Below are 24,588 nucleotides of genomic sequence, written 5' to 3' on the forward strand. Positions count from 1 at the left end.
GAGTGGGAGGGGGGGACAATAACGGGTAGAGGTGGACCTTTATGTCAAAGTGGAAATCCGATTCGTTCGCTTCCGTGTCCGTCAGTTTTCCTGAGCTATGATTGGCTGTGACGCGCCCCCTCGAGGTCAGCAATGGCCTAGAAACAATTGGGCTCGAGCTGTCAGTGTACATAACGGCAGTCCGGGGATTAGTACTGTAGTGAAACCGCAAATAGAAAAACAAAGTCAGACATTTGACCAATTACTTAATTCATCTCGTCGCGTTTCGTTGTAGTTACTGACGCGATTAAGTGCACTTCGACAGGGTGTCATTGTTTTAGGAATAGCGTTATGTAAAATTTCGCCAAGCGTCGCAGAGGTAAAAGAATGAAAATCCCGTGTTAACGTCACGGTGCTTCATCAATACCGCGAGCCGCTCGGTGACGCCGGTGCTCTCGCTGCCGTCAGGACCGCGATTTCTAGCCGGACCGGTAAGTATACAGCACAGCAGTGATCGTGCCCGCGGTAGCGGTCCTGTCCTCCGGGAGGGCGGCCGCCACGGACCCGGAGCCCGGCGTTTCAGGCGAGCGGGCCGCGGCCGTCAGCCACCCGGCGGGCGGTCAGGTGGGCGCTGCCGGCCTGCGGCAGGAAGAGGAGGCTGAGGGCCAGAGAGAGTGTGCGGGGCCCCAGGATAGCCATATTGACCCCCTGTCCTCTCTCTCTCTCTCGGGGGGCCAGCGGGGAGGGTGGCGTCATCATGCCAGTGCCGGGGGGTCCGGCATTGCAGAGCAGTCACTGTCGCCCCCCGCCTTTCCAGGGTCTGTACGGCGAGTTACTGAAGACACGGTCACTGGTCACTGGTCACTGGTCACTGGTCACTGGTGCTGTGTAGAGCTCTCCCCTGACAGAGGACTGGGACTGAGCCAGCACAGGGCTAGGGAGAGCTGCACTGGTCACTGGTCACTGTTCAGTAGTTACTGGTGCCGTCTCTCTGCTTCAGGTGGGCCAGTGCAGCCGAGATGGGGTCAGCCCCAGGCTGCACTCCCTGGAGAGCCGTGTGTCCAGAGTGCACTGGCTCTGGGCTCCCAGTCCTGCGCAAGACTGTGGGGCTCAGGGAAGCAGGAGCAGCCACGTTCTTTGGCCTGACAGGGGTCTTCCCATGAACACTGGGGCCTGATGACCAGTGGGCAGCTCGCTGCCACAACCTGAGTTCTCTACTGTGCCAGGGAACTTCCTGGGTAGGATGATGGAGGCTGTAGAACAGGTGTTGATCAGGATGTGCCCTGTACCCCTTTAAAGAAGAGAATAGGGGCAGTGCTACCCATACTGATAGGGCTGCCATCTGTGATCTCGCCTTCTTCAGCAGGGACGCCAGGACAGCTGTGAGACAACAGGACTCCTTCTTTGCCATCACCATCATTTCATACCCATCAGTCCTGCTCAGAGGCATTGTGAGCTGGGGCCTACCCTGGCAGACAGTGTACAAGGTAGGATACACCCTGGACATGATCCACCACAGAGCGAGCACCCACACACTTACACACAGACCTACACACTCGCACACCCCTGCACACTTACACACAGACCTACACACTCACACTCGCACACCCCTGCACACTTACACACAGACCTACACACTCACACTCTCACACACACATTCACACTCACAAACCCCTGCACACTTACACACAGACCTACACACCCACATTCTCACACACACACGCTCACACTCACAAACCCCTGCACACTTCCACACAGACCTACACACCCACATTCTCACACACACACGCTCACACTCACAAACCCCTGCACACTTCCACACAGACCTACACACCCACATTCTCACACACACATGCTCACACTCACAAACCCCTGCACACTTACACACAGACCTACACACCCACATTCTCACACACACACGCTCACGCTCACAAACCCCTGCACACTTACACACAGGCTCACACACCCTTATACTCGCATTCACACTAACTTACACACCCACACTCTCGCACAAGCATGATCACACTTACACACAGATCCACACACTCACTTGCTCACACACACACACCCACAAACTCAGACACTCACACATTCACACGCACCATAAAGTCACGCACACACATTCACGCGACTCTCACACACTCATACGCATCACACACATCCACAGACTCGCACACTTTCACACACAGTCACACACTTTCACATGCATACATTCACACACTCGCACACATTCACACGCACCCACACACTCACACATGCACCCTCACATTCACCCAAACACTCTCACACATGCATACACACACCCACACACAACTGCACATTCCCATGCATCCACACACTCACACATATACCTGCACGCTCATCCAACCACACAAACGCATGCGCACCTGCACACACATAACAAGCACCCAGACATACACACCCGCCCACTTATAAACACCCACACATTCATACACACACACACACACACACCTGCATAGCCACACGTGCACTCAGAAACTCACACACACATACATACACCCACACTCGTACACGCACTCGTGCATGCAACCCCCCCACACTCACACATGCCCCAGAATACACACACATGTATTAAACCTCCTCTCTCTCACTACTGGTGTAGCGTCCCACTAGCCAGCAAGCGCCTGTGTCTGTATTTCAGGAGAGATGAACAATGCACATACGAAGACCGTGGAGGAGGTACTGTGCTATTTTGGAGTGAATGAGTCAACAGGCCTCAGCTGTGAGCAAGTCAAGAAGGCCAAAGAACAATGGGGCACCAACGGTAATCACACTCTGTAACAGCCCTCCGATTGTTTTTAGTGCTGAAATTGAAGAGGACCAGCTTGTTGTCCTAGTTATTATTATTAGTAGTGGCAGGTGGGGCCACTGGTGCAGGAGGGGGCTGTGTGTCTCCCAGGTGGGGCCACTGGTGCAGGAGGAGGCTGTGAGTCTCCCAGGTGGGGCCACTGGTGCAGGAGGGGGCTGTGTGTCTCCCAGGTGGGGCCACTGGTGCAGGAGGGGGCTGTGTGTCTCCCAGGTGGGGCCACTGGTGCAGGAGGGGGCTGTGTGTCTCCCAGGTGGGGCCACTGGTGCAGGAGAGGGCTGTGTGTCTCCCAGGTGGGGCCGCTGGTGCAGGAGGGGGCTGTGTGTCCCAGGTGGGGCTGCACTTCAGCAGGGGAGGGAATGGGTCTCCTACTGTATGTAGAGGGGATGAGCACCAATAAGAGGACAGATCTGTCCCTCACTGGCAGCACCGCCTGCCTGTAGGTGCCCAGGAGGGGGCGCTGTGTTGTCCACAGCTGAGAGATTGCTGTCGGATGAATCCCCTCCTACCCCCTGCAGCACTCATGTGTGCACTGACGCTGAGGGAATCCAGTCACAGTCAGATGGAGATACAGCCCGGACTCGAACCCACGACCACAGATCTCACCCGCCTTGGCTAGCTGAGTGACGCAGGAGGCCCAGTGCTTAAAGATTTGTCTCGGGATGCCAGCCACAGCTGTAGCAGTGTTGATAGCTCCTGGTTTTTGCCCCTGCTCTGTACGGCGCTGGGCTGCTAACACAGTCTTTCTGAGCTGACCTGTCTGTTTCCCTCTCTTTTCCTGCGGACCTGTGCCTCTGGAAACAAAGAGCTGCCTGCTGAAGAAGGTGAGAGATCTAACAGTCACTGTGGGGTGTAACGGGTACACTGTGGGTGTCCGGTCCAGTGTGTGCAGGAGGCCCAGGGGGATAGAGGAGACAGAGAAGGATGAGGTCACTCCATCTTTAGGAGATCTAGAGCCGAGGGCTTGCCGTCAGAGGCTAAACGGCAACATTTTCTGGTGCAGTGACTCTCCATCTGTGCTCAATTGTGGCTTATTGTTTACTAATTTACATTAAAAACATTCACAGTTTTCTCACAGTAAAGTGTTAATAAACTGCACTGTAGTGTCCAGTCAGTGTGTCTGGACTGTATTAACCCCTCTCTCTCAGAGCAGTGTTAATGTCCTGTAGTGTCCAGTCAGTGTGTCTGGACTGTATTAACCCCTCTCTCTCAGTGCAGTGTTAATGTCCTGTAGCGTCCAGTCAGTGTGTCTGGACTGTATTAACCCCTCTCTCTCAGTGCAGTGTTAATGTCCTGTAGTGTCCAGTCAGTGTGTCTGGACTGTATTAACCCCTCTCTCTCAGTGCAGTGTTAATGTCCTGTAGTGTCCAGTCAGTGTGTCTGGACTGTATTAACCCCTCTCTCTCAGTGCAGTGTTAATGTCCTGTCGTGTCCAGTCAGTGTGTCTGGACTGTATTAACCCCTCTCTCTCAGTGCAGTGTTAGTGTACTGTAGTAACCTCTCTCTCTTGTTCTCTTTATCAGTGAAGTCTCTATGGGAATTGGTGTTGGAGCAGTTTGAAGATCTCCTGGTCAGGATATTACTGCTGGCTGCCTGCATTTCCTTCGTAAGGTTCTTCTCTGTCTTTGTGTCTGTGTCTTGTGACATTCTCTTTGTATACGTCTTCTATATTTGTGCCTCTTCGTTTTCATGTATTGAGAACAGGTGTGTCAATACGTGAGTCTGCCAGTCTTGTCTGATTTTAACTCCTCTTTCTCTTGCAGGCGCTGGCCTGGTTTGAGGAAGGGGATGACACAATTACAGCTTTCGTCGAGCCTTTTGTCATTCTGCTAATCCTCATTGCAAATGCCATCGTGGGAGTATGGCAGGTACACGGACACAGAGCGAGACTGAGGGAGACAGGGGAGGGAGGGAGGGAGTGAAGGGAGGAAAGAGAGAGGGAGGCGGTGAGGGGAGGGTGGAGGAGGGGGGGAGGGGAGGGTGGAGGGTGGAGAGAGGGAGGTGGTGAGGGGAGGAGGGAGGGAGGGAGAGAGGGAGGCAGTGGGGGGAGAGGGGAGAAGGGAGAGAGGGAGGCAGTGAAGGGAAGATGGAGGGAGAGAGGGGAGGAGGGAGAGAGGGAGGCAGTGAAGGGAGGATGGAGGGAGAGCGGGGAGGGGGGAGGAGGGAGAGAGGGAGGCAGTGAAGGGAGGATGGAGGGAGAGCGGGGAGGGGGGAGGAGGGAGAGAGGGAGGCAGTGAAGGGAAGATGGAGGGAGAGAGGGGAGGAGGGAGAGAGGGAGGCGGTGAAGGGAAGATGGAGGGAGAGAGGGGAGGATGGAGAGAGGGAGGCGGTGAAGGGAAGATGGAGGGAGAGAGGGGAGGATGGAGAGAGGGAGGCAGTGAAGGGAGGATGGAGGGAGAGAGGGGAGGAGGGAGAGGGAGGCAGTGAAGGGAGGATGGAGGGAGAGAGGGGAGGATGGAGAGAGGGCGGCAGTGAAGGGAGGATGGAGGGAGAGAGGGGAGGAGGGAGAGAGGGAGGCAGTGAAGGGAGGATGGAGGGAGAGAGGGGAGGAGGGAGAGAGGGAGGCAGTGAAGGGAAGATGGAGGGAGAGAGGGGAGGGGGGAGGAGGGAGAGAGAGAGGCAGTGAAGGGAGGATGGAGGGAGAGAGGAGAGGATGGAGGGAGAGAGGGAGGCAGTGAAGGGAGGATGGAGGGAGAGAGGGGAGGGGGGAGGAGGGAGAGAGGGAGGCAGTGAAGGGAAGATGGAGGGAGAGAGGGGAGGGGGGAGGAGGGAGAGAGAGAGGCAGTGAAGGGAGGATGGAGGGAGAGAGGGGAGGATGGAGGGAGAGAGGGAGGCAGTGAAGGGAGGATGGAGGGAGAGAGGGGAGGGGGGAGGAGGGAGAGAGGGAGGCAGTGAAGGGAAGATGGAGGGAGAGAGGGGAGGGGGGAGGAGGGAGAGAGAGAGGCAGTGAAGGGAAGATGGAGGGAGAGAGGGGAGGAGGGAGAGAGAGAGGCAGTGAAGGGAAGATGGAGGGAGAGAGGGGAGGAGGGAGAGAGGGAGGCAGTGAAGGGAAGATGGAGGGAGAGAGGGGAGGGGGGAGGAGGGAGAGAGGGAGGCGGTGAAGGGAAGATGGAGGGAGAGAGGGGAGGGGGGAGGAGGGAGAGAGGGAGGCGGTGAAGGGAAGATGGAGGGAGAGAGGGGAGGGGGGAGGAGGGAGAGAGGGAGGCGGTGAAGGGAAGATGGAGGGAGAGAGGGGAGGGGGGAGGAGGGAGAGAGGGAGGCGGTGAAGGGAAGATGGAGGGAGAGAGGGGAGGAGGGAGAGAGGGAGGCGGTGAAGGGAAGATGGAGGGAGAGAGGGGAGGAGGGAGAGAGGGAGGCAGTGAAGGGAGGATGGAGGGAGAGCGGGGAGGGGGGAGGAGGGAGAGAGGGAGGCGGTGAGGGGAGGAGGAGAGGGTGCAGGATGGAAAGGGAGAGAGATTTAGTGTGAGCTCGGGCAAAGGAATGGGAGGGCCAGGCAGTAATTAAATGATCTCTGTGATAAAGTAGACTGCTGTGTCTCATGTTCATCTAATCCTGAGAGCCATCGTGTGCTGACGATGTATAATTCTGTGTTGTGCAGGAGTGCACTACAGAGAACTCCATTTTGTGCCAAGGGACTGATGTATTGTGTAATGTTGTGAACAGATTTGTACTCTATTGTGTGTTCCAGGAGCGCAATGCAGAAAATGCCATCTCTGCCCTTAAGGAGTATGAGCCGGAGATGGGAAAGGTTTACCGACAGGACAGGAAGAGTATCCAGAGGATTAAGGCTACCGACATTGTCCCTGGAGACATAGTGGAAGTGGCTGGTAATGAAACGGAGAGACATTAACACTCCACTGAGAAAGAGAGGTGTTAACACAGTACAGACACACTGACTGGACACTCCAGTACATTAACACTCCACTGAGAAAGAGAGGTGTTAACACAGTACAGACACACTGACTGGACACTCCAGTACATTAACACTGCACCAAGTGATTTTAATGCAGTACAGACACACTCAATGATTGGAGACTGCAGTTTATTTATTACCGTATATGATTGGGGTAAATGTTTTACGGATTGAGCATTTTTTTAAGGCGAGGTGAAGAATTGCAGTTGACAGTAAACAAGCACACTTACACAGGAGCTTCTGCATGGCTTGAGCTTCTGACTACTGATGCAAGAGAGACACGTTTTTGCTCTCTGTGAGCATCGGCTCATGAGAGACCTGTTCCCTTGTGTTCTTCTCCCCACACCTGTATGTGTGTTTAATTTCACGATTGCCATGGGATCTCAGTGCTGCAGTATTCAGAAATAGCTGGTGGCATAGTCACTTCTTGAGAAACCGCTGTTGTATACTGTTTCTACACTGGAACAGCCTGGGGCAGGAGTCAAACTGAGTAAGCACCGCTCTCTTCCTCTCTCTGACACCTCAGTGGGTGATAAGGTGCCGGCCGACATCCGCATCACCTCCATCAGATCCACCACACTGAGGGTGGACCAGTCCATCCTCACTGGGGAGTCCGTCTCTGTCATCAAACACACCGACCCTGTTCCTGACCCCAGGGCGGTCAACCAGGACAAGAAGAACATGCTCTTCTCTGTGAGTGTGTGTGTGTGAGCACTCCTGCCTGCCTGTCTGAGTGTGTGTGTGTGTGTGAGAGCACTCCTGCCTGCCTGTCTGAGTGTGTGTGTGTGTGTGAGAGCACTCCTGCCTGCCTGTCTGAGTGTGTGTGTGTGTGAGAGCACTCCTGCCTGCCTGTCTGAGTGTGTGTGTGTGTGAGAGCACTCCTGCCTGCCTGTCTGAGTGTGTGTGTGTGAGTGAGTGCTCCTGCCTGCCTGCCTGTCTGAGTGTGTGTGTGTGTGAGCCTGCCTGCCTGCCTGCCTGCCTGCCTGTCTGTGTGTGTGTGTGTGTGTGTGTGTGTGTGTGTGTGTGTGTGTGTGTGAGCACTCCTGCCTGCCTGCCTGTCTGAGTGTGTGTGAGCACTCCTGCCTGCCTGTCTGAGTGTGCGCGCGCACTCCTGCCTGTCTGAGTGTGTGTGTGTGCGCGCGCACTCCTGCCTGTCTGAGTGTGTGTGTGCGCGCGCACTCCTGCCTGTCTGAGTGTGTGTGTGCGCGCGCACTCCTGCCTGTCTGAGTGTGTGTGTGCGCGCGCACTCCTGCCTGTCTGAGTGTGTGTGTGCGCGCGCACTCCTGCCTGTCTGAGTGTGTGTGTGCGCGCGCACTCCTGCCTGTCTGAGTGTGTGTGTGCGCGCGCACTCCTGCCTGTCTGAGTGTGTGTGTGCGCGCGCACTCCTGCCTGTCTGAGTGTGTGTGTGCGCGCGCACTCCTGCCTGTCTGAGTGTGTGTGTGCGCGCGCACTCCTGCCTGTCTGAGTGTGTGTGCGCGCGCGCGCACTCCTGCCTGTCTGAGTGTGTGTGCGCGCGCGCGCACTCCTGCCTGTCTGAGTGTGTGTGCGCGCGCGCGCACTCCTGCCTGTCTGAGTGTGTGTGCGCGCGCGCGCACTCCTGCCTGTCTGAGTGTGTGTGCGCGCGCGCGCACTCCTGCCTGTCTGAGTGTGTGTGCGCGCGCGCGCACTCCTGCCTGTCTGAGTGTGTGTGCGCGCGCGCGCACTCCTGCCTGTCTGAGTGTGTGTGCGCGCGCGCGCACTCCTGCCTGTCTGAGTGTGTGTGCGCGCGCGCGCACTCCTGCCTGTCTGAGTGTGTGTGTGTGCGCGCGCGCGCACTCCTGCCTGTCTGAGTGTGTGTGTGTGCGCGCGCGCGCACTCCTGCCTGTCTGAGTGTGTGTGTGTGCGCGCGCGCGCACTCCTGCCTGTCTGAGTGTGTGTGTGTGCGCGCGCGCGCACTCCTGCCTGTCTGAGTGTGTGTGTGTGCGCGCGCGCGCACTCCTGCCTGTCTGAGTGTGTGTGTGTGTGCGCGCGCGCACTCCTGCCTGTCTGAGTGTGTGTGTGTGCGCGCACTCCTGCCTGTCTGAGTGAGTGTGTGTGCGTGCGCGCTCCTGCCTGCCTGTCTGAGTGTGTGTGTGCGTGTGCGCGCGCACTCCTGCCTGTCTGAGTGTGTGTGTGTCTGAATGTGTACGTACGTTATACTGTAAGAACACCTGATTGCATGTGCATGGCTGCCCTAGCGTCAATACATGTCTGTGTGTTCACATGTCTGACAGTTATGAGTGACTCTCTTGTATCAGTGATGAGTTGAGTATATTCTCCTTTTCTTCCCCCCTCCCCACCTCAGGGAACAAATATCTCTGCAGGGAAGGCGATTGGTATAGTAGTGGCCACGGGAGTCCATACGGAGATTGGGAAGATTCGGGATGAGATGGCCTCCACCGACCCTGAGAGAACACCACTGCAGCAGAAACTGGACCAGTTTGGAGAGCAGCTCTCGAAGGTCAGCCACCTCTCAAATTTAAACTCAGCCAACTTTATTGGCATCAGCAGTGAATTAACGTCTTGCCTAATTAGTAAGTAATTTCGAAGACTTTCACAGATATTTACGATCAATAAAACTTTCTTCTCGCATCTCTGTCTCTGCTTCTCCCTGCTGGCAGTGGGAGCACAGCCTGTTCTCTCTGGGCGGCCAGCTCTTTTTGTCTGACCTGTAGTGTACATACATACCGACCTCTTATCTCACTTCTTCTTTTATTAACTCTGTCTCTCAGGTGATCAGTGTGATCTGTGTGGCCGTGTGGGGGATCAATGTCGGTCACTTCAGTGATCCAGTCCATGGGGGATCGTGGTTCAGGGGAGCAGTGTACTACTTCAAGATTGCTGTGGCACTGGCTGTAGCTGCTATACCAGAGGGTACTGTACTGTATTATCTGTTTTCCTGTTATACATTCAAGCCACTCTCTGAGCTTCTGTACTGTGTTAACGCTCCCTCCCTGTAACTGCAGTCACCTGCAGTGTTAATGTCCTGTAGTGTCCAGTCAGTGTGTCTGGACTGTATTAACCCCTCTCTCTCAGTGCAGTGTTAATGTCCTGTAGTGTCCAGTCAGTGTGTCTGGACTGTATTAACCCCTCTCTCTCAGTGCAGTGTTAATGTCCTGTAGTGTCCAGTCAGTGTGTCTGGACTGTATTAACCCCTCTCTCTCAGTGCAGTGTTAATGTACTGGAGTGTCCAGTCAGTGTGTCTGGACTGTATTAACCCCTCTCTCTCAGTGCAGTGTTAATGTACTGGAGTGTCCAGTCAGTGTGTCTGGACTGTATTAACCCCTCTCTCTCAGTGCAGTGTTAATGTCCTGTAGTGTCCAGTCAGTGTGTCTGGACTGTATTAACCCCTCTCTCTCAGTGCAGTGTTAATGTCCTGGAGTGTCCAGTCAGTGTGTCTGGACTGTATTAACCCCTCTCTCTCAGTGCAGTGTTAATGTCCTGGACTGTCCAGTCTGTACTGTATTAACCTCTCTTTTCTCCAGGTCTCCCAGCAGTCATCACGACCTGTCTAGCTCTGGGTACTCGGCGAATGGCCCGGAAAAATGCCATTGTCAGGAGCTTGCCCTCTGTCGAAACCCTGGGCTGCACCTCTGTCATCTGCTCTGACAAGACTGGCACGCTGACCACCAACCAGATGTCCGTGTGCCGGGTAAGACCCAGCTGGTCCTCCCAGCTCGGCCCAGGGGGGCTCGGGTCCAGTCTTGGCCAAGGAGCCACATGGACTCGCTGGCTGCACCGTTTCGTTTCCTCGTCTGGACAGCGGGCGCAGGTCCAGCAAGTGCATGTGTGCTCTCATCCTTCATGCTGCTAACATACATCATTAACTGGGAGTAGGATCTGCTGGACGAGGTGAAATGCGGTGTAACCACTTGGAGTTTTCAGTTTTGTTTTTTTAAAATGTAACCTTTCCCATTGCATATGAAACTATTGTGCCTAATAACAAAACATGAAACCCCTATGTTTATGTCTTTTTACACATGTATGCAAAAAGGATGCAGAGTGAGGGTCAGGACTCAGATTTTAAGCCGTTTTTGAAATCTGCACAAGCTTGGTCATGCCAGGGCCCCCATCTGAACAGTAGACCCCAGCAGAGCTGTGTGAAATGGACAGGGATTGAGCACCTGTGTCTCACTGTGTCCCCAGCAGAGCTGTGTGAAATGACAGGGTGTGAGCACCTGTGTCTCACTGTGTCCCCAGCAGAGCTGTGTGAAATGGACAGGGAGTGAGCAGCTGTGTCTCACTGTGTCCCCAGCAGAGCTGTCTGAAATGACAGGGTGTGAGCACCTGTGTCTCACTGTGTCCCCAGCAGAGCTGTGTGAAATGGACAGGGTGTGAGCACCTGTGTCTCACTGTGTCCCCAGCAGAGCTGTGTGAAATGGACAGGGAGTGAGCGTCAGTCCCTGTGTCTCACTGTGTCCCCAGCCAAGCTACATGAAATGAACAGGTATTGGACAGTGGTGTTCTGTGAAATCTGTCCCCCTTGTACAGGCCTGTGATGAACTCTGACCCTTGGTATAGCTCTGTTCTGGCCTGTGACCCTCTGTATAAGCTAGTCATGGCCCCTGACCTCTGACCCTCAGTGTAGGACAAAGGTGTCTGTAGGATGGAAGTGTGGGGTGTTAATGTTTTGTTATGCGGCTCCTCCGGGACCCCTAACCCTTGTGCATGTGCGGTGTGGTTTTGGTAAGCGATGCTGTTTCTCTGTGCATAGATGTTTGTGGTGGAGAGTTTGGCGGGGCAGCACTGTACCCTGAGCGAGTTCACAGTGACTGGATCAACTTACGCACCTGAGGGAGAAGTGTGAGTCTCATTTTACTAATTACCTGCTTCTTTTACCTCTTTCCGATTAACCTGATTAACACTTTTACCATGGGCGGCCACAGCCTCTCAGCCTGTAAAGCAAGAGTGACTGACCGACGTGAGAAACCTCTTGCCTGACACTGCAGTGGGTTAGTGACACTGTCTCTGCTGACCCTCCCATTCCCTTCCTGCTAGGCTGAAGGACGGAGTTCCAGTGATGTGCTCCCAGTATGATGGACTGGTGGAATTGGCCTCCATCTGCTCTCTGTGCAACGACTCCTCTCTGTACTTCAATGAGGTAATAATCTCACTTCATAGCAAGGTCACAAACACACTGGTCACATATTGTGTTTATAGAATAACATAAATCAGTGTGTCTGGACTGTATTAACCCCTCTCTCTCAGTGCAGTGTTAATGTCCTGTAGTGTTCAGTCAGTGTGTCTGTACTGTATTAACCCCTCTCTCTCAGTGCAGTGTTAATGTACTGTAGTGTTCAGTCAGTGTGTCTGGACTGTATTAACCCCTCTCTGTCTCAGTGCAGTGTTAATGTACTGGAGTGTTCAGTCAGTGTCTGGACTGTATTAACCCCTCTCTGTCTCAGTGCAGTGTTAATGTACTGGAGTGTTCAGTCAGTGTGTCTGGACTGTATTAACCCCTCTCTGTCTCAGTGCAGTGTTAATGTCCTGTAGTGTCCAGTCAGTGTGTCTGGACTGTATTAACCCCTCTCTCTCAGTGCAGTGTTAATGTCCTGTAGTGTCCAGTCAGTGTGTCTGGACTGTATTAACCCCTCTCTCTCAGTGCAGTGTTAATGTCCTGTAGTGTCCAGTCAGTGTGTCTGGACTGTATTAACCCCTGTCTCTCTCCAGTCTAAGGGAGTGTTTGAGAAGGTGGGGGAGGCTACAGAGGCAGCACTGTGCTGTCTGGTGGAGAAGATGAATGTGTTCAACACTGACCTCAGTGGGCTGAGCCCACCCGAGAGAGCTACCGCCTGCAGCTCAGTGAGTACCTGTCTGTCTCTGGATTTCTCAGACGCTTTACTTGCATGACCATTCTGACATTCTTACACAGCTCCTTCTGCCCCTGTCTCTCTCCCACTCTCTTTATGTCTCTCTTCATCCTCTCTCACCATCTTGCTGTCTGTTCCTCCTCCTCTCCTCTCCCTGTGTCTGTCTGTCTCCCAGGTGATCAGACAGCTGATGAAGAAGGAGATGACCCTGGAGTTCTCCCGGGACAGGAAGTCCATGTCGGTCTTCTGCTCTCCCGTGAAGCCCACACACAGCACCTCAGGGGCCAAGATGTTTGTCAAGGTGAGCCGCCCGCTGTTCTTGATGGCAGTAAGGCGCTTTTCACACTCAATGGCATCTCGCAGCAGCTCCAAGATGACTGAACCTCCTTGAGGAGTGACTGCTGGCTTCAGTAACTGATCAACACGAATCATGTGATCATTTTAAATTGTACTAACTGCTTGGTTCATTAAGAGACGTTACATGAACAGTTCTTAAATGGCAAGTAATTTCCCATTAATTCAAGTCAGTAATTAGATTTACATGACCTGAAATAACACACGTTAATAACAGTAAAGAAAGATAAATGTGTAATACACATGTAAGTATTTTATATTAGCCAGTACAAATTAAAACAATCATGCAGTATAAAGGAGAAAAGGAACACAATTTAATGAAGAAGCTATGTTGTTGGATATTTGTGGATAGTGATGCATTCACTGAAAGAAGCTTATTCCAGTCTGCAGGGATGAGATCTGTGTCTGTGATTCTCTGGAGTGTGCACTGTCAGAGCCCCCTGACTCCAGTCTGCAGGGATGAGATCTGTGTCTGATTCTCTGGAGTGTGCACTGTCGGAGCCCCCTGACTCCAGTCTGCAGGGATGAGATCTGTGTCTGTGATCCTCTGGGGTGTGCACTGTCAGAGCCCCCTGACTCCAGTCTGCAGGGATGAGATCTGTCTGATCCTCTGGGGTGTGCACTGTCAGAGCCCCCTGACTCCAGTCTGCAGGGATGAGATCTGTCTGTGATCCTCTGGGGTGTGCACTGTCAGAGCCCCCTGACTCCAGTCTGCAGGGATGAGATCTGTGTCTGTGATCCTCTGGAGTGTGCACTGTCAGAGCCCCCTGACTCCAGTCTGCAGGGATGAGATCTGTGTCTGATCCTCTGGAGTGTGCACTGTCAGAGCCCCCTGACTCCAGTCTGCAGGGATGAGATCTGTGTCTGATCCTCTGGGGTGTGCACTGTCAGAGCCCCCTGACTCCAGTCTGCAGGGATGAGATCTGTGTCTGATTCTCTGGGGTGTGCACTGTCAGAGGTCTGTGTGTCCAGCACTGCCTGCACATCACAATTAGTCTCGAGCAGAGGAGAGATGCTCTCTCTGACAGTGCTTCAAAAACCCAGGTGCTCGGTAAATCGCAGCGATGGCTGTTAATGAGGCAAGCCTGGGGGACACGCGGCCAGTGGACACCGGTGATACTGCTTGTCCTATACTAACCCTCTCCCCCCCCCCCCATCAGGGAGCTCCGGAGGGGATACTGGAGCGCTGTAACTGGCTGAGGATCAACTCGCTGCGGGTGCCCCTCACACCTAGTCTCCGGGAGCAACTGCTGGGTGTAGTGAGGAGCTGGGGCTCAGGCCGGGACACCCTCCGCTGCCTCGCCATGGCGACCAGAGACAGCCCACTGCGAAGAGAGCAGCTCAGCTTGGAAGACACAACCAAGTTCTCACTATATGAGGTGAGGACAACTGATGCAGTCACCTCTTACCCACTGAGGGGCTGAGATGCTCCCTGAGCTGTGCTCAAGGTTACAGAAGAAGTGCCAGCATGACCAGGGTCGTTGATCGTGTCTCTCTCTGTCTCAGTCGGACCTGACGTTTGTGGGCTGCGTGGGCATGCTTGACCCCCCCAGGAAGGAGGTCGTGGGCGCCGTGCGGATGTGCCGCCAGGCGGGAATCCGGGTCATCATGATCACGGGCGACAATAAGGGCACAGCGCTGGCCATCTGCCGGAGAGTGGGTATCATCACGGCCGAGGAAGACATGGAGCGGGGGGACAGCGGAGGGCTGACCGGCCGCGAGTTTGACGAGCTGCCCCCCGCCATGCAGCGGGAGGCCTGCCGCACCGTGCGCTGCTTCGCCAGGGTGGAGCCGGCGCACAAGAGCCGCATCGTGGAGTACCTGCAGAGCCTGAGCGACATCACTGCCATGGTGAGCTGCCACAGAAACAGCATTATTCAACTCTCGCGTTAGCCTCAGTGAGCCTGTCTCTCTCAGTGCAGTGTTAATGTACTGGAGTGTCCAGTCAGTATGTCTGGACTGTATTAACCCCTCTATCTCAGTGCAGTGTTAATGTCCTGTAGTGTCCAGTCAGTGTGTCTGGACTGTATTAACCCCTCTCTCTCAGTGCAGTGTTAATGTACTGGAGTGTCCAGTCAGTATGTCTGGACTGTATTAACCCCTCTATCTCAGTGCAGTGTTAATGTCCTGTAGTGTCCAGTCAGTGTGTCTGGACTGTATTAACCCCTCTCTCTCAGTGCAGTGTTAATGTCCTGGAGTGTCCAGTCAGTGTGTCTGGACTGTATTAACCCCTCTCTCTCAGTGCAGTGTTAATGTACTGTAGTGTCCAGTCAGTGTGTCTGGACTGTATTAACCCCTCTCTCTCAGTGCAGTGTTAATGTCCTGTAGTGTCCAGTCAGTGTGTCTGGACTGTATTAACCCCTCTCTCTCAGTGCAGTGTTAATAATAATAATAATAATAATAATAATTGCTTACACTTATATAGCGCTTTTCTGGACACTCCACTCAAAGCGCTTTACAGGTAATGGGGACTCCCCTCCACCACCACCAATGTGCAGCCCCACCTGGATGATGCGACGGCAGCCATAGTGCGCCAGAACGCTCACCACACATCAGCTATCAGTGGGGAGGAGAGCAGAGTAATGTAGCCAATTCATAGAGGGGGATTATTAGGAGGCCATGATTAGTAAGGGCCAATTGGAAATTTGGCCAGGACACCGGGGTTACACCCCTACTCTTTTCGAGAAGCGCCCTGGGATTTTTAATGACCACAGAGAGTCAGGACCTCGGTTTTACGTCTCATCCGAAGGACGGATGTACTGTAGTGTCCAGTCAGTGTGTCTGGACTGTATTAACCCCTCTCTCTCAGACAGGGGATGGAGTGAATGATGCTCCTGCCCTGAAGAAAGCAGAAATTGGAATTGCAATGGGTTCAGGAACTGCAGTGGCTAAGTCTGCATCTGAGATGATCCTTGCTGATGACAACTTCTCCACCATCGTGGCTGCAGTGGAGGAGGGCAGGGCTATCTACAACAACATGAAGCAGTTCATTAGATACCTCATCTCCTCGAACATTGGAGAGGTTGTCTGGTGAGTTTATATACTTCTTTGTGTGTTGGAGAGGAGTAATCTGTGATACAGTCTGCTCACTCTGATGAAGACCAGACTCCTGGCAGCGGGGTGATACAGTCCGCTCACTCTGATGAAGACCAGACTCCTGGCAGCGGGGTGATACAGTCCGCTCACTCTGATGAAGACCAGGCTCCACACAGTGGGGTGACACTGTCTGCTCACTCTGATGAAGACCAGGCTCCACACAGTGGGGTGATACAGTCCGCTCATTCTGATGAAGACCAGGCTCCACACAGTGGGGTGACACTGTCTGCTCACTCTGATGAAGACCAGGCTCCACACAGTGGGGTGATACAGTCCGCTCACTCTGATGAAGACCAGGCTCCACACAGTGGGGTGATACAGTCCGCTCACTCTGATGAAGACCAGGCTCCACACAGTGGGGTGACACTGTCTCCTCACTCTGATGAAGACTAGACTCCTGATAGCGGGGTGACACTGTCTCCTCACTCTGATGAAGACCAGACTCCTGACAGCGGGGTGACACTGTCTGCTCACTCTGATGAAGACCAGGCTCCACACAGGGGGGTGACACTGTCTGTTCACTCTGATGAAGACCAGGCTCCACACAGTGGGGTGACACAGTCTCCTCACTCTGATGAAGACCAGGCTCCACACAGTGGGGTGATACAGTCTCCTCACTTTGATGAAGACCAGACTCCTCACTCTGATGAAGACCAGGCTCCACACAGTGGGGTGACACAGTCTCCTCACTCTGATGAAGACCAGGCTCCACACAGGGGGGTGACACTGTCTGCTCACTCTGATGAAGACCAGGCTCCACACAGGGGGGTGACACTGTCTGCTCACTCTGATGAAGACCAGGCTCCACACAGTGGGGTGATACAGACTCCTCACTCCGATGAAGACACTATGCCTGTTAATATGTAATCTAATTTTCCTCTTGGTTGACTATGTTGGAATTGGGTGTCTGGAAAACACTTATAATATATATCTATAATTATAAGAGTTATCCCATGGTCAGTTAATCACAGCCCTGTGTCTGTCTCTGCCTCTCAGTATCTTTCTCACTGCTGCACTGGGGATGCCCGAGGCTCTCATCCCAGTCCAGTTGCTGTGGGTGAACCTGGTTACAGATGGCTTTCCAGCCACTGCCCTCGGCTTCAACCCCCCGGACCTGGACATCATGATCAAGCCTCCCCGCTCGCCCAAGGAGCCCCTCATCTCAGGCTGGCTGTTCTTCCGATATCTCATCATCGGCTGTGAGTGTCTGTCCCTCTGTCCCCTTTTCTCATCTCAGGCTGGGGCTGGCTGTTCTTCAGACATCTCATCATAGGCTGCGAGTGTCTGTCTTTGCACACAAGTGCTGAGCCTAGAGTCCGTGTCTTTTCCCATCTTGTGTTTCTGTGGACTATTTATATATATCTCTCTCAGTATTACCTGAGGATGACTTGTGTTAAGGGGTGATACTAGGGTCTTCTTTTGCAGTGTTTCTCAACTGGTGTGCTACAGCACAATGGTAGGCCCTCAGAGGCTAACAGGTGTGTCCTCAGAGGTTACCAGGTGTTCCTTCAGGCAATAACAAGTGTGCCCTGAAACAGTACGGTGTCTTAAGATGTTGTTGGGTCTGTCCTCTGACAATAACAGTTGTGTCGCAGAAGTTTGGAAAAGTCACCCATGAGACAAACAAAATGTGAAGAATTGTTTATTTGTATTAGTGTTGTGGAGTGCTGCACGGTCACGACACTGGGGCTCCACTGCAAGACGCATGGGAATGGCATTCAGTTCCTCCAGCCTGATGGACCAGAGTACAGGAGCTCTGTGTGTCCCTGTCCTCAGTTCCTCCAGCCTGACAGACCAGAGGACAGGAGCTCTGTGTGTCCCTGTCCTCAGTTCCTCCAGCCTGACGGACCAGAGGACAGGAGCTCTGTGTGTCCCTGTCCTCAGTTCCTCCAGCCTGATGGACCAGAGTACAGGAACTCTGTGTGTCCCTGTCCTCAGTTCCTCCAGCCTGACGGACCAGAGGACAGGAGCTCTGTGTGTCCCTGTCCTCAGTTCCTCCAGCCTGACGGACCAGAGGACAGGAGCTCTGTGTGTCCCTGTCCTCAGTTCTTCCAGCCTGACAGACCAGAGGACAAGAGCTCTGTGTGTCCATGTCCTCAGTTCCTCCAGCCTGAGGGACATGAGAATCGAGCCCAGAGAAAAGGAGCTCTGTGAGTCTCGGTCCTCAGTTCATGACCAACAGAAATCAAACTGTTTGAGTAGCAGTGCACCATAGTGTCTGTATTTATGTATAGATGCTAGGGGGTGAAAAGCTTGAAAAACATGGGCATATAAGGGTCTTAAGTGATGTATTGGGATGTGTGTTACTGTGTCTGTTTCCTCTGTCCCTGGTGTGATGTACTTTCCTGTTTCTCCAGGTTATGTTGGTGCTGCCACAGTAGGAGCTGCTGCCTGGTGGTTTATGGCTGCTCATGATGGACCGAAAGTCAGCTTTTACCAGCTGGTGAGGACAAGACTGCATCTCTCAGTGCAGTCAGTGTGTCTGTACTGTGTTAACCCCTCTCTCTCAGTGCAGTGTTCATGTACTGGAGTGTCCAGGCAGTGTGTCTGACCCCCTCTCTCTCTCTGTCAGAGTCACTATCTGCAGTGCAGTGAGGAACACAAGGAGTTTGAAGGAGTGGACTGCTCAGTGTTTGAGTCTCCCTACCCGATGACGATGGCACTGTCGGTGCTAGTCACCATTGAAATGTGCAACGCCCTCAACAGGTATGAATTAAATCACAATGCAACAGCTTTGTTCATATGTACCTCTTGAGCAAGAGTGATGCTGATGGATCACAGAGATAATAGAGTTCTTAATCTACAATTGGCAAATATGGGATAGGAGACCTTTGAGGAAAACCTGGTTGATGATGATTCTGGTAGACAATTAGGCACCGATCTGTCCTCTGGACCATAATTTCCAATCCAATGACAGGGGACACTGTGCTATAGGCATCACTGTCCTTCGGATGTGATGTCAAATTAAAGGCGTGACTGCTTTCTCATTATGGACCCAGAACAGAACAGGCCAGAGTGCCTGACCACTGGTCATTACAGACCCAGGACACTGTCAGTGAGAGTAGGGGTGTTGACCCCAGTGTCCCGACTGCAGGTCATTACAGATCCAGGACACTGTCAGTAGTTTCCCCTGCTGGTATAGGAGGGGGCTGTGTGTCTCCCAGGTGGGGCCGCTGGTGCAGGAGGGGGCTGTGTGTCTCCCAGGTGGAGCTGCTGGTGCAGGAGGGGGCTGTGTGTCTCCCAGGTGGGGCCGCTGGTGCAGGAGGGGCTGTGTGTCTCCCAGGTGGGGCCGCTGGTGCAGGAGGGGCTGTGTGTCTCCCAGGTGGGGCCGCTGGTGCAGGAGGGGGCTGTGTGTCTCCCAGGTGGAGCTGCTGGTGCAGGAGGGGGCTGTGTGTCTCCCAGGTGGGGCCGCTGGTGCAGGAGGGGGCTGTGTGTCTCCCAGGTGGGGCCGCTGGTGCAGGAGGGGCTGTGTGTCTCCCAGGTGGGGCCGCTGGTGCAGGAGGGGGCTGTGTGTCTCCCAGGTGGAGCTGCTGGTGCAGGAGGGGGCTGTGTGTCTCCCAGGTGGGGCCGCTGGTGCAGGAGGGGGCTGTGTGTCTCCCAGGTGGGGCCGCTGGTGCAGGAGGGGGCTATGTGTCTCCCAGGTGGGGCCGCTGGTGCAGGAGGGGGCTGTGTGTCTCCCAGGTGGGGCCGCTGGTGCAGGAGGGGGCTGTGTGTCTCCCAGGTGGGGCTGCTGGTGCAGGAGGGGCTGTGTGTCTCCCAGGTGGGGTCACACATCAACAGGGCACTAAGTGGGTTTCCTCCTGTAGGTAGAGAGCTTTAGGGTTCCCTGGGATGAGGAGCTCTATGTAAGTGCACAGAATGAAGTAATCGCTTCATTTCTGTTTCTGATGCCCTGTCACTGATTAACATTGTTCTCTCACACAGTCTGTCAGAGAACCAGTCCCTGTTGAAGATGCCGCCCTGGTCAAACCCGTGGCTGGTGGGAGCAATCTGTCTGTCCATGGCTCTCCACTTCCTCATCCTCTACGTCGACCCGCTGCCGGTGAGCCTCTCCCTGTCTCCTCTGTCTGCAGTCAGAATGTCCTGTGTCCCCACGCTCGTAGGGACCCACGTTCCACCCCCGAGTCCCTGGGGGTGTCGGACTGGCAGGAGCGCCGTCCGGCTGAACGCACGAATTTCCAACGGGATTTGTGTGCTAACAGGCAGGACAGCTGTGCAGAGCCGTCGATCGAGTCGGACACAGCTGGGTGCACCCCTACCCACCCCAGCCACACAGAGCGCGGGCGCTCATTAACCTAGCTAATCCCTCGTACCAGCTGGAAACACTGGGGGTCAAGGCACTTCTAGACAGTCATTCATTTCCCTTGACTCTATCCATCTCTGACTGAGGACAGTATTGATCTCTAAGTGAGGACTGTCGAGAGTGCATATTAGTGCCCGTATCCATCTCCGTCTTCATACCTCTGTGCTCACATGTCTCCCTTTCCTTCTTTTGCGCTCGCAGATCATATTTCAGATCCACCCGCTGTCCTGGCCTCAGTGGGTGACGGTCCTCAAGATGTCTCTTCCTGTCATTCTGCTGGACGAGCTCCTCAAGTTCCTGGCCCGCAATTACATTGACCCGGGGCTGGAGCTCATCCCGAACGAGGAGGACGAGAACCAGAGGGAGGCAGGGGGGCAGTGGTGGGGGATGGCCACGCTAGCCCGTGCTCTGACAGGGGTGTCTTGGGTTTTTGTCCTGGTGTCCGCCCCACTCTTGTTGTGGATCTACAGCCTGGACTCTGACATCACCAATATCTTCTGGACATAGAGAGATTTGGGTGTGCAGAGAGACAGAGGAAGACAGGAAAAGCTAGAGGTAGAGTACACCAAGTTCATAGGGATGACAACTGTTAGTGTTGGTGCTGAAAACCCTGAGATAAACTGACTGGACACTACAGGACATTAACACAGTACTGAGAGAGAGGGGTTAATACAGACACACTGACTGGACACTACAGTACATTAACACTACACTGAGAGAGGGGTTAATACAGTCCAGACACACTGACTGGACACTACAGTACATTAACACTGCACTGAGAGAGAGGGCTTAATACAGTCCAGACACACTGACTGGACACTACAGGACATTAACACTACACTGAGAGAGGGCTTAATACAGTACAGACACACTGACTGGACACTACAGGACATTAACACTGCACTGAGAGAGAGGGGTTAATACAGTACAGTCATACTGACGGGACACTAGAGTACATTAACACTGCGCTGAGAGAGGGGTTCATACAGACACACTGACTGGACACTCCAGTACATTAACACTACACTGAGAGAGGGGTTAATACAGTAAAGACATACTGACTGGACACTACAGGACATTAACACTGCACTGAGAGAGAGGGCTTAATACAGTACAGACATTCTCTACCATCTCATCTCTCACTGTGCCTCCTGGGAAAATTGTCCCTAATGCAACTGTTTGCATGTTTGTGTCTGTGTTTCCTGCATCCCATCCAGGGTGTACCCTGCCTTGCACTCGTTACTTACCTCGATAGTCTCCTGCTCCCCTTTAACCCTGAATTGGATCAAGTGTTTAGAAAATGTACAGATGGGTGGATTCTCTTTCATCACCTTTCTCTCTCAGTGTCTCCTGTCCTGTTGTGTGTTTATTATTAAGTGATTCTCTGTTATCTCCTCTCTCTCACTGTGGCTCCTTTCCTGCGGTGTGTGTTTATTTCTGTGGGATTCTGTCATATCCTCCCACTGCAGGATTGGAAAGGGTTAGAAAGATAGATTAGCTACAATGAAATTGGATAAACGTCACCATCGATAAGTTATGTCTGTGCACTATATGCCACTTATTTATTATAAATTTGATTTTAGTTTTTTTTCTTGATTTTAAACACTGAATATATTTTATATTTCATTTTTTTCATTGCAAGAACACAAGCTTGATGTAAAATAATATCTTCATTGTTATTACTATTAATGGATAAGTATAAGGGAGGAGTAAATATAACCTCAAAATCAGGCTTTGAAAAAAGAGATCAGAAGACTCTAACCCAACTCACAATAACCATACTGACCCTGTTGCTGTCTCCGTGGGTCCATGTTAACACTGATCTACAGTCCCAGCTGAAGGACTGCGGATCTCAGGGACTGAACTGACCCAGTTACTGTCTCCGTGGGTCCATGTTAACACTGATCTACAGTCCCAGCTGAAGGACTGGGGCTCTCAGAGACTGAACTGACGCAGTTACTGTCTCCTTGGGTCCATATTTACACTGATCTACAGTCCCGACTGAAGGACTGGGGCTCTCAGAGACTGAATTGACTCAGTTACTGTCTCTGTGGGTCCATATTTACACTGATCTACAGTCCCGACTGAAGGACTGCGGATCTCAGGGACTGAACTGACCCAGTTACTGTCTCCGTGGGTCCATATTAACACTGATTGATAGTCCCAACTAAAAGACTGAGACTCTCGGAGACTAAATTGACCCAGTCACTGTCTCAGTGAATCAGATGAACACTAACCTACAGTCCCGACAGAGTCTCTCAGAGACTGAGCTGACCCAGTTACTGTCTTAGTGAGTCAGTTGAACACTGATCTAAAGTCCTGACGGAAGTTGTATAGGACACCTGGAGCACTGGAGCTACAGGGAACAGTGTGTGGGGCTGGAATCTCTTTTCTTTCTTGTCTTATATCATGTCCTCATGTCTTATAAATCTTTAGTTTTTCATTGAAACTGAGAAGCAAAAAATTCTTTTTCTTATTGTACAATGAAGGGAAGACAACTTTTGTAGCATTATTATTTTTTTCAAACGGATGAAATGTTACAAAAACTGAATACTATGACCTTTGGAAAGTAAGTCAAATAAAAAAGTTCATTATAAGTGTTTGAAGTATCTTTTTTTTAAGTTTTATTAGATATTGTAACTGTTAAATTATTAATCGATTACTAATTTTGTATTAGTGTTTGACTTTATGGAAGATATACACTATGTTTCTTTACATAGTTCTCTGATGTTTTAAGTAAACAGAAATCCATTCAGAGAAACTCGATTAATTAAGTCCCTCAGTTCAAAACATTTCTCAATGTTTCAATACAGTCCCAGTGCAGTAGAACAGTCCTGTTACAATAGGAGCTACAGTCCCAATACAGTAGAACAGTCCTGTTACAATAGGAGCTACAGTCCCAGTACAGTAGAACAGTCTGCTACAATAGGAGCTACAGTCCCAGTACAGTAGAACAGTCCAGTTACAATAGGAGCTACAGTCCCAGTGCAGTAGAACAGTCTGTTACAATAGGAGCTACAGTCCCAGTGCAGTAGAACAGTCTGTTACAATAGGAGCTACAGTCCCAGTACAGTAGAGCAGTCCTGTTACAATAGGAGCTACAGTCCCAGTGCAGTAGAACAGTCCTGTTACAACAGTGAAAGTACCTTGTCCAGGGTCTTTTTATTTCCAGGGGATCTGGGCGCTATATTGTTCCCAGCTTCCCAGTTTACAGGAGGAACAGAAGAAATGTTTAATGCAGTTCAATGTTTGGGAAACGTTCTTAAGGCCGCAGAGCATTTAAAACAGCCCTTCGCCCCGACGCTCAGAGACGTGGCCAGGGACCGTGCGCGACTGTGTCACTCCGCAGACCACCGTGCCCCCTGGGCTCGGAAACGGGGACTGTCGAGCTCGCAGGACAAGATCGAGAAAGAAAGCTGCCGTGTTAACTATCACTGTAGTGTTTCAGATGTGGATCAGGTTTACTTTCTCATTAACAGCGGGACAGATTCCACTTGGCTGTAACCTTTCAGCAGGTAGGTCAGGCCCGTTGCTGGTGTTCATGTCAGCTGGAGTGAGAGGTGTTGTAAGAGCGTTCAGCTACACTATTAATCCATCAGCTCAACACTGACAGCCAAACCATCACAAATGTGGTTTAATTAATTGTATTACCAGCGTTCACATCTGTGGGGGTTAAAATGTATTTGTATAGACCCTTTGTTTGCCTAGAGCCACCAACAGGTTCATCTGGCCCTGGCACAGTGTTGACTTTGTCGATGACTTCAACACTTCTGAACACTAGGCTCAGATCCCTCATAGTCTTGTCGGTTCCAGATTAAAGAGACTCAGCTGCTTCTCCCTATCAGTGTGGGACACTCCCTTCAGACTAAAGAGACTCAGTTTCTTCAGCCTGTCAGTTTGGGACACTCCCTTGAGACTAAAGAGACCCAGTTCCTTCAGTCTGTTAGTGTGGAACTTTAATATGAGAATGACCCTGAGTGCTCTTCCCTTGACTGTTTCTAGAGGCATCTCTATAACATGTTGACCAATATTCCATCTCTGCTCTTAATGTACATCAGATTTACTTGCAGCTTGTTACTGGCTTGGATAGTCCAATTTAGGTTTCAAAGGAACAAGTAAATGGTGAAAAGAAAAGAGATACGTTTTGGCTGTGGAACCTTCTTCAGGTGTGCCTGAAGACAGCTCCACAGCCGAAACATTGTGTCTTTTCTTTTCAATATGAAAAAATCATTTATTTCTTGCAGCCTACATTTGCTGATGCAGCTACCTACTTAAATTTAGGCTTCTC

The 24,588-nt window shown here is 52.4% G+C and overlaps 1 protein-coding gene and 1 long non-coding RNA gene across 3 annotated transcripts; both read left to right on the top strand.

Moving 5' to 3' along the window:
* The first annotated feature begins 123 nt into the window (after positions 1-123).
* Positions 124-22,897, top strand: LOC148656951 (sarcoplasmic/endoplasmic reticulum calcium ATPase 2). Of its 2 annotated transcripts, XR_015941047.1 has the most exons (24): positions 124-470; positions 1,343-1,466; positions 2,642-2,764; positions 3,613-3,630; positions 4,330-4,412; positions 4,570-4,674; positions 6,495-6,633; positions 7,246-7,412; positions 9,043-9,198; positions 9,470-9,611; positions 10,223-10,389; positions 11,452-11,540; positions 11,736-11,838; positions 12,408-12,539; positions 12,723-12,848; positions 14,062-14,280; positions 14,408-14,752; positions 15,711-15,931; positions 16,994-17,196; positions 18,355-18,440; positions 18,570-18,703; positions 19,922-20,039; positions 20,502-21,023; positions 21,215-22,897. XR_015941047.1 is itself a non-coding variant. In XM_088644288.1 (23 exons), the coding sequence occupies exons 3-23, from the start codon at positions 2,647-2,649 to the stop codon at positions 20,805-20,807; spliced, it is 3,177 nt and encodes a 1,058-aa protein (XP_088500414.1). In that variant the 5' UTR covers positions 124-470; positions 1,343-1,466; positions 2,642-2,646; the 3' UTR covers positions 20,808-22,897. The 2 variants fall into 2 exon arrangements, 1 of the variants encoding a protein (XP_088500414.1); XM_088644288.1 differs by having other exon boundaries at positions 20,502-22,897.
* On the top strand, positions 18,711-19,547 carry LOC148656952 (uncharacterized). The gene is made up of 2 exons (XR_015941063.1): positions 18,711-19,241; positions 19,320-19,547. It is a non-coding gene; the product is annotated as an uncharacterized LOC148656952 (long non-coding RNA).
* Positions 22,898-24,588: the final 1,691 nt, after the last annotated feature.

Source organism: Lepisosteus platostomus, chromosome 8 (assembly GCF_059453375.1).
Source record: "Lepisosteus platostomus isolate fLepPlt1 chromosome 8, fLepPlt1.hap1, whole genome shotgun sequence".
Classification (NCBI taxonomy): domain Eukaryota; kingdom Metazoa; phylum Chordata; class Actinopteri; order Semionotiformes; family Lepisosteidae; genus Lepisosteus; species Lepisosteus platostomus.

Excerpts from the sequence above, each read along its gene's own strand:
- LOC148656951 (XM_088644288.1), top strand. The coding sequence starts at position 2,647 with ATGAACAATGCACATACGAAGACCGTGGAGGAGGTACTGTGCTATTTT. Across the intron at positions 9,612-10,222 it reads TGTAGCTGCTATACCAGAGG|GTCTCCCAGCAGTCATCACG; the intron begins GTACTGTACTGT and ends TCTTTTCTCCAG. Across the intron at positions 10,390-11,451 it reads ACCAGATGTCCGTGTGCCGG|ATGTTTGTGGTGGAGAGTTT; the intron begins GTAAGACCCAGC and ends CTCTGTGCATAG.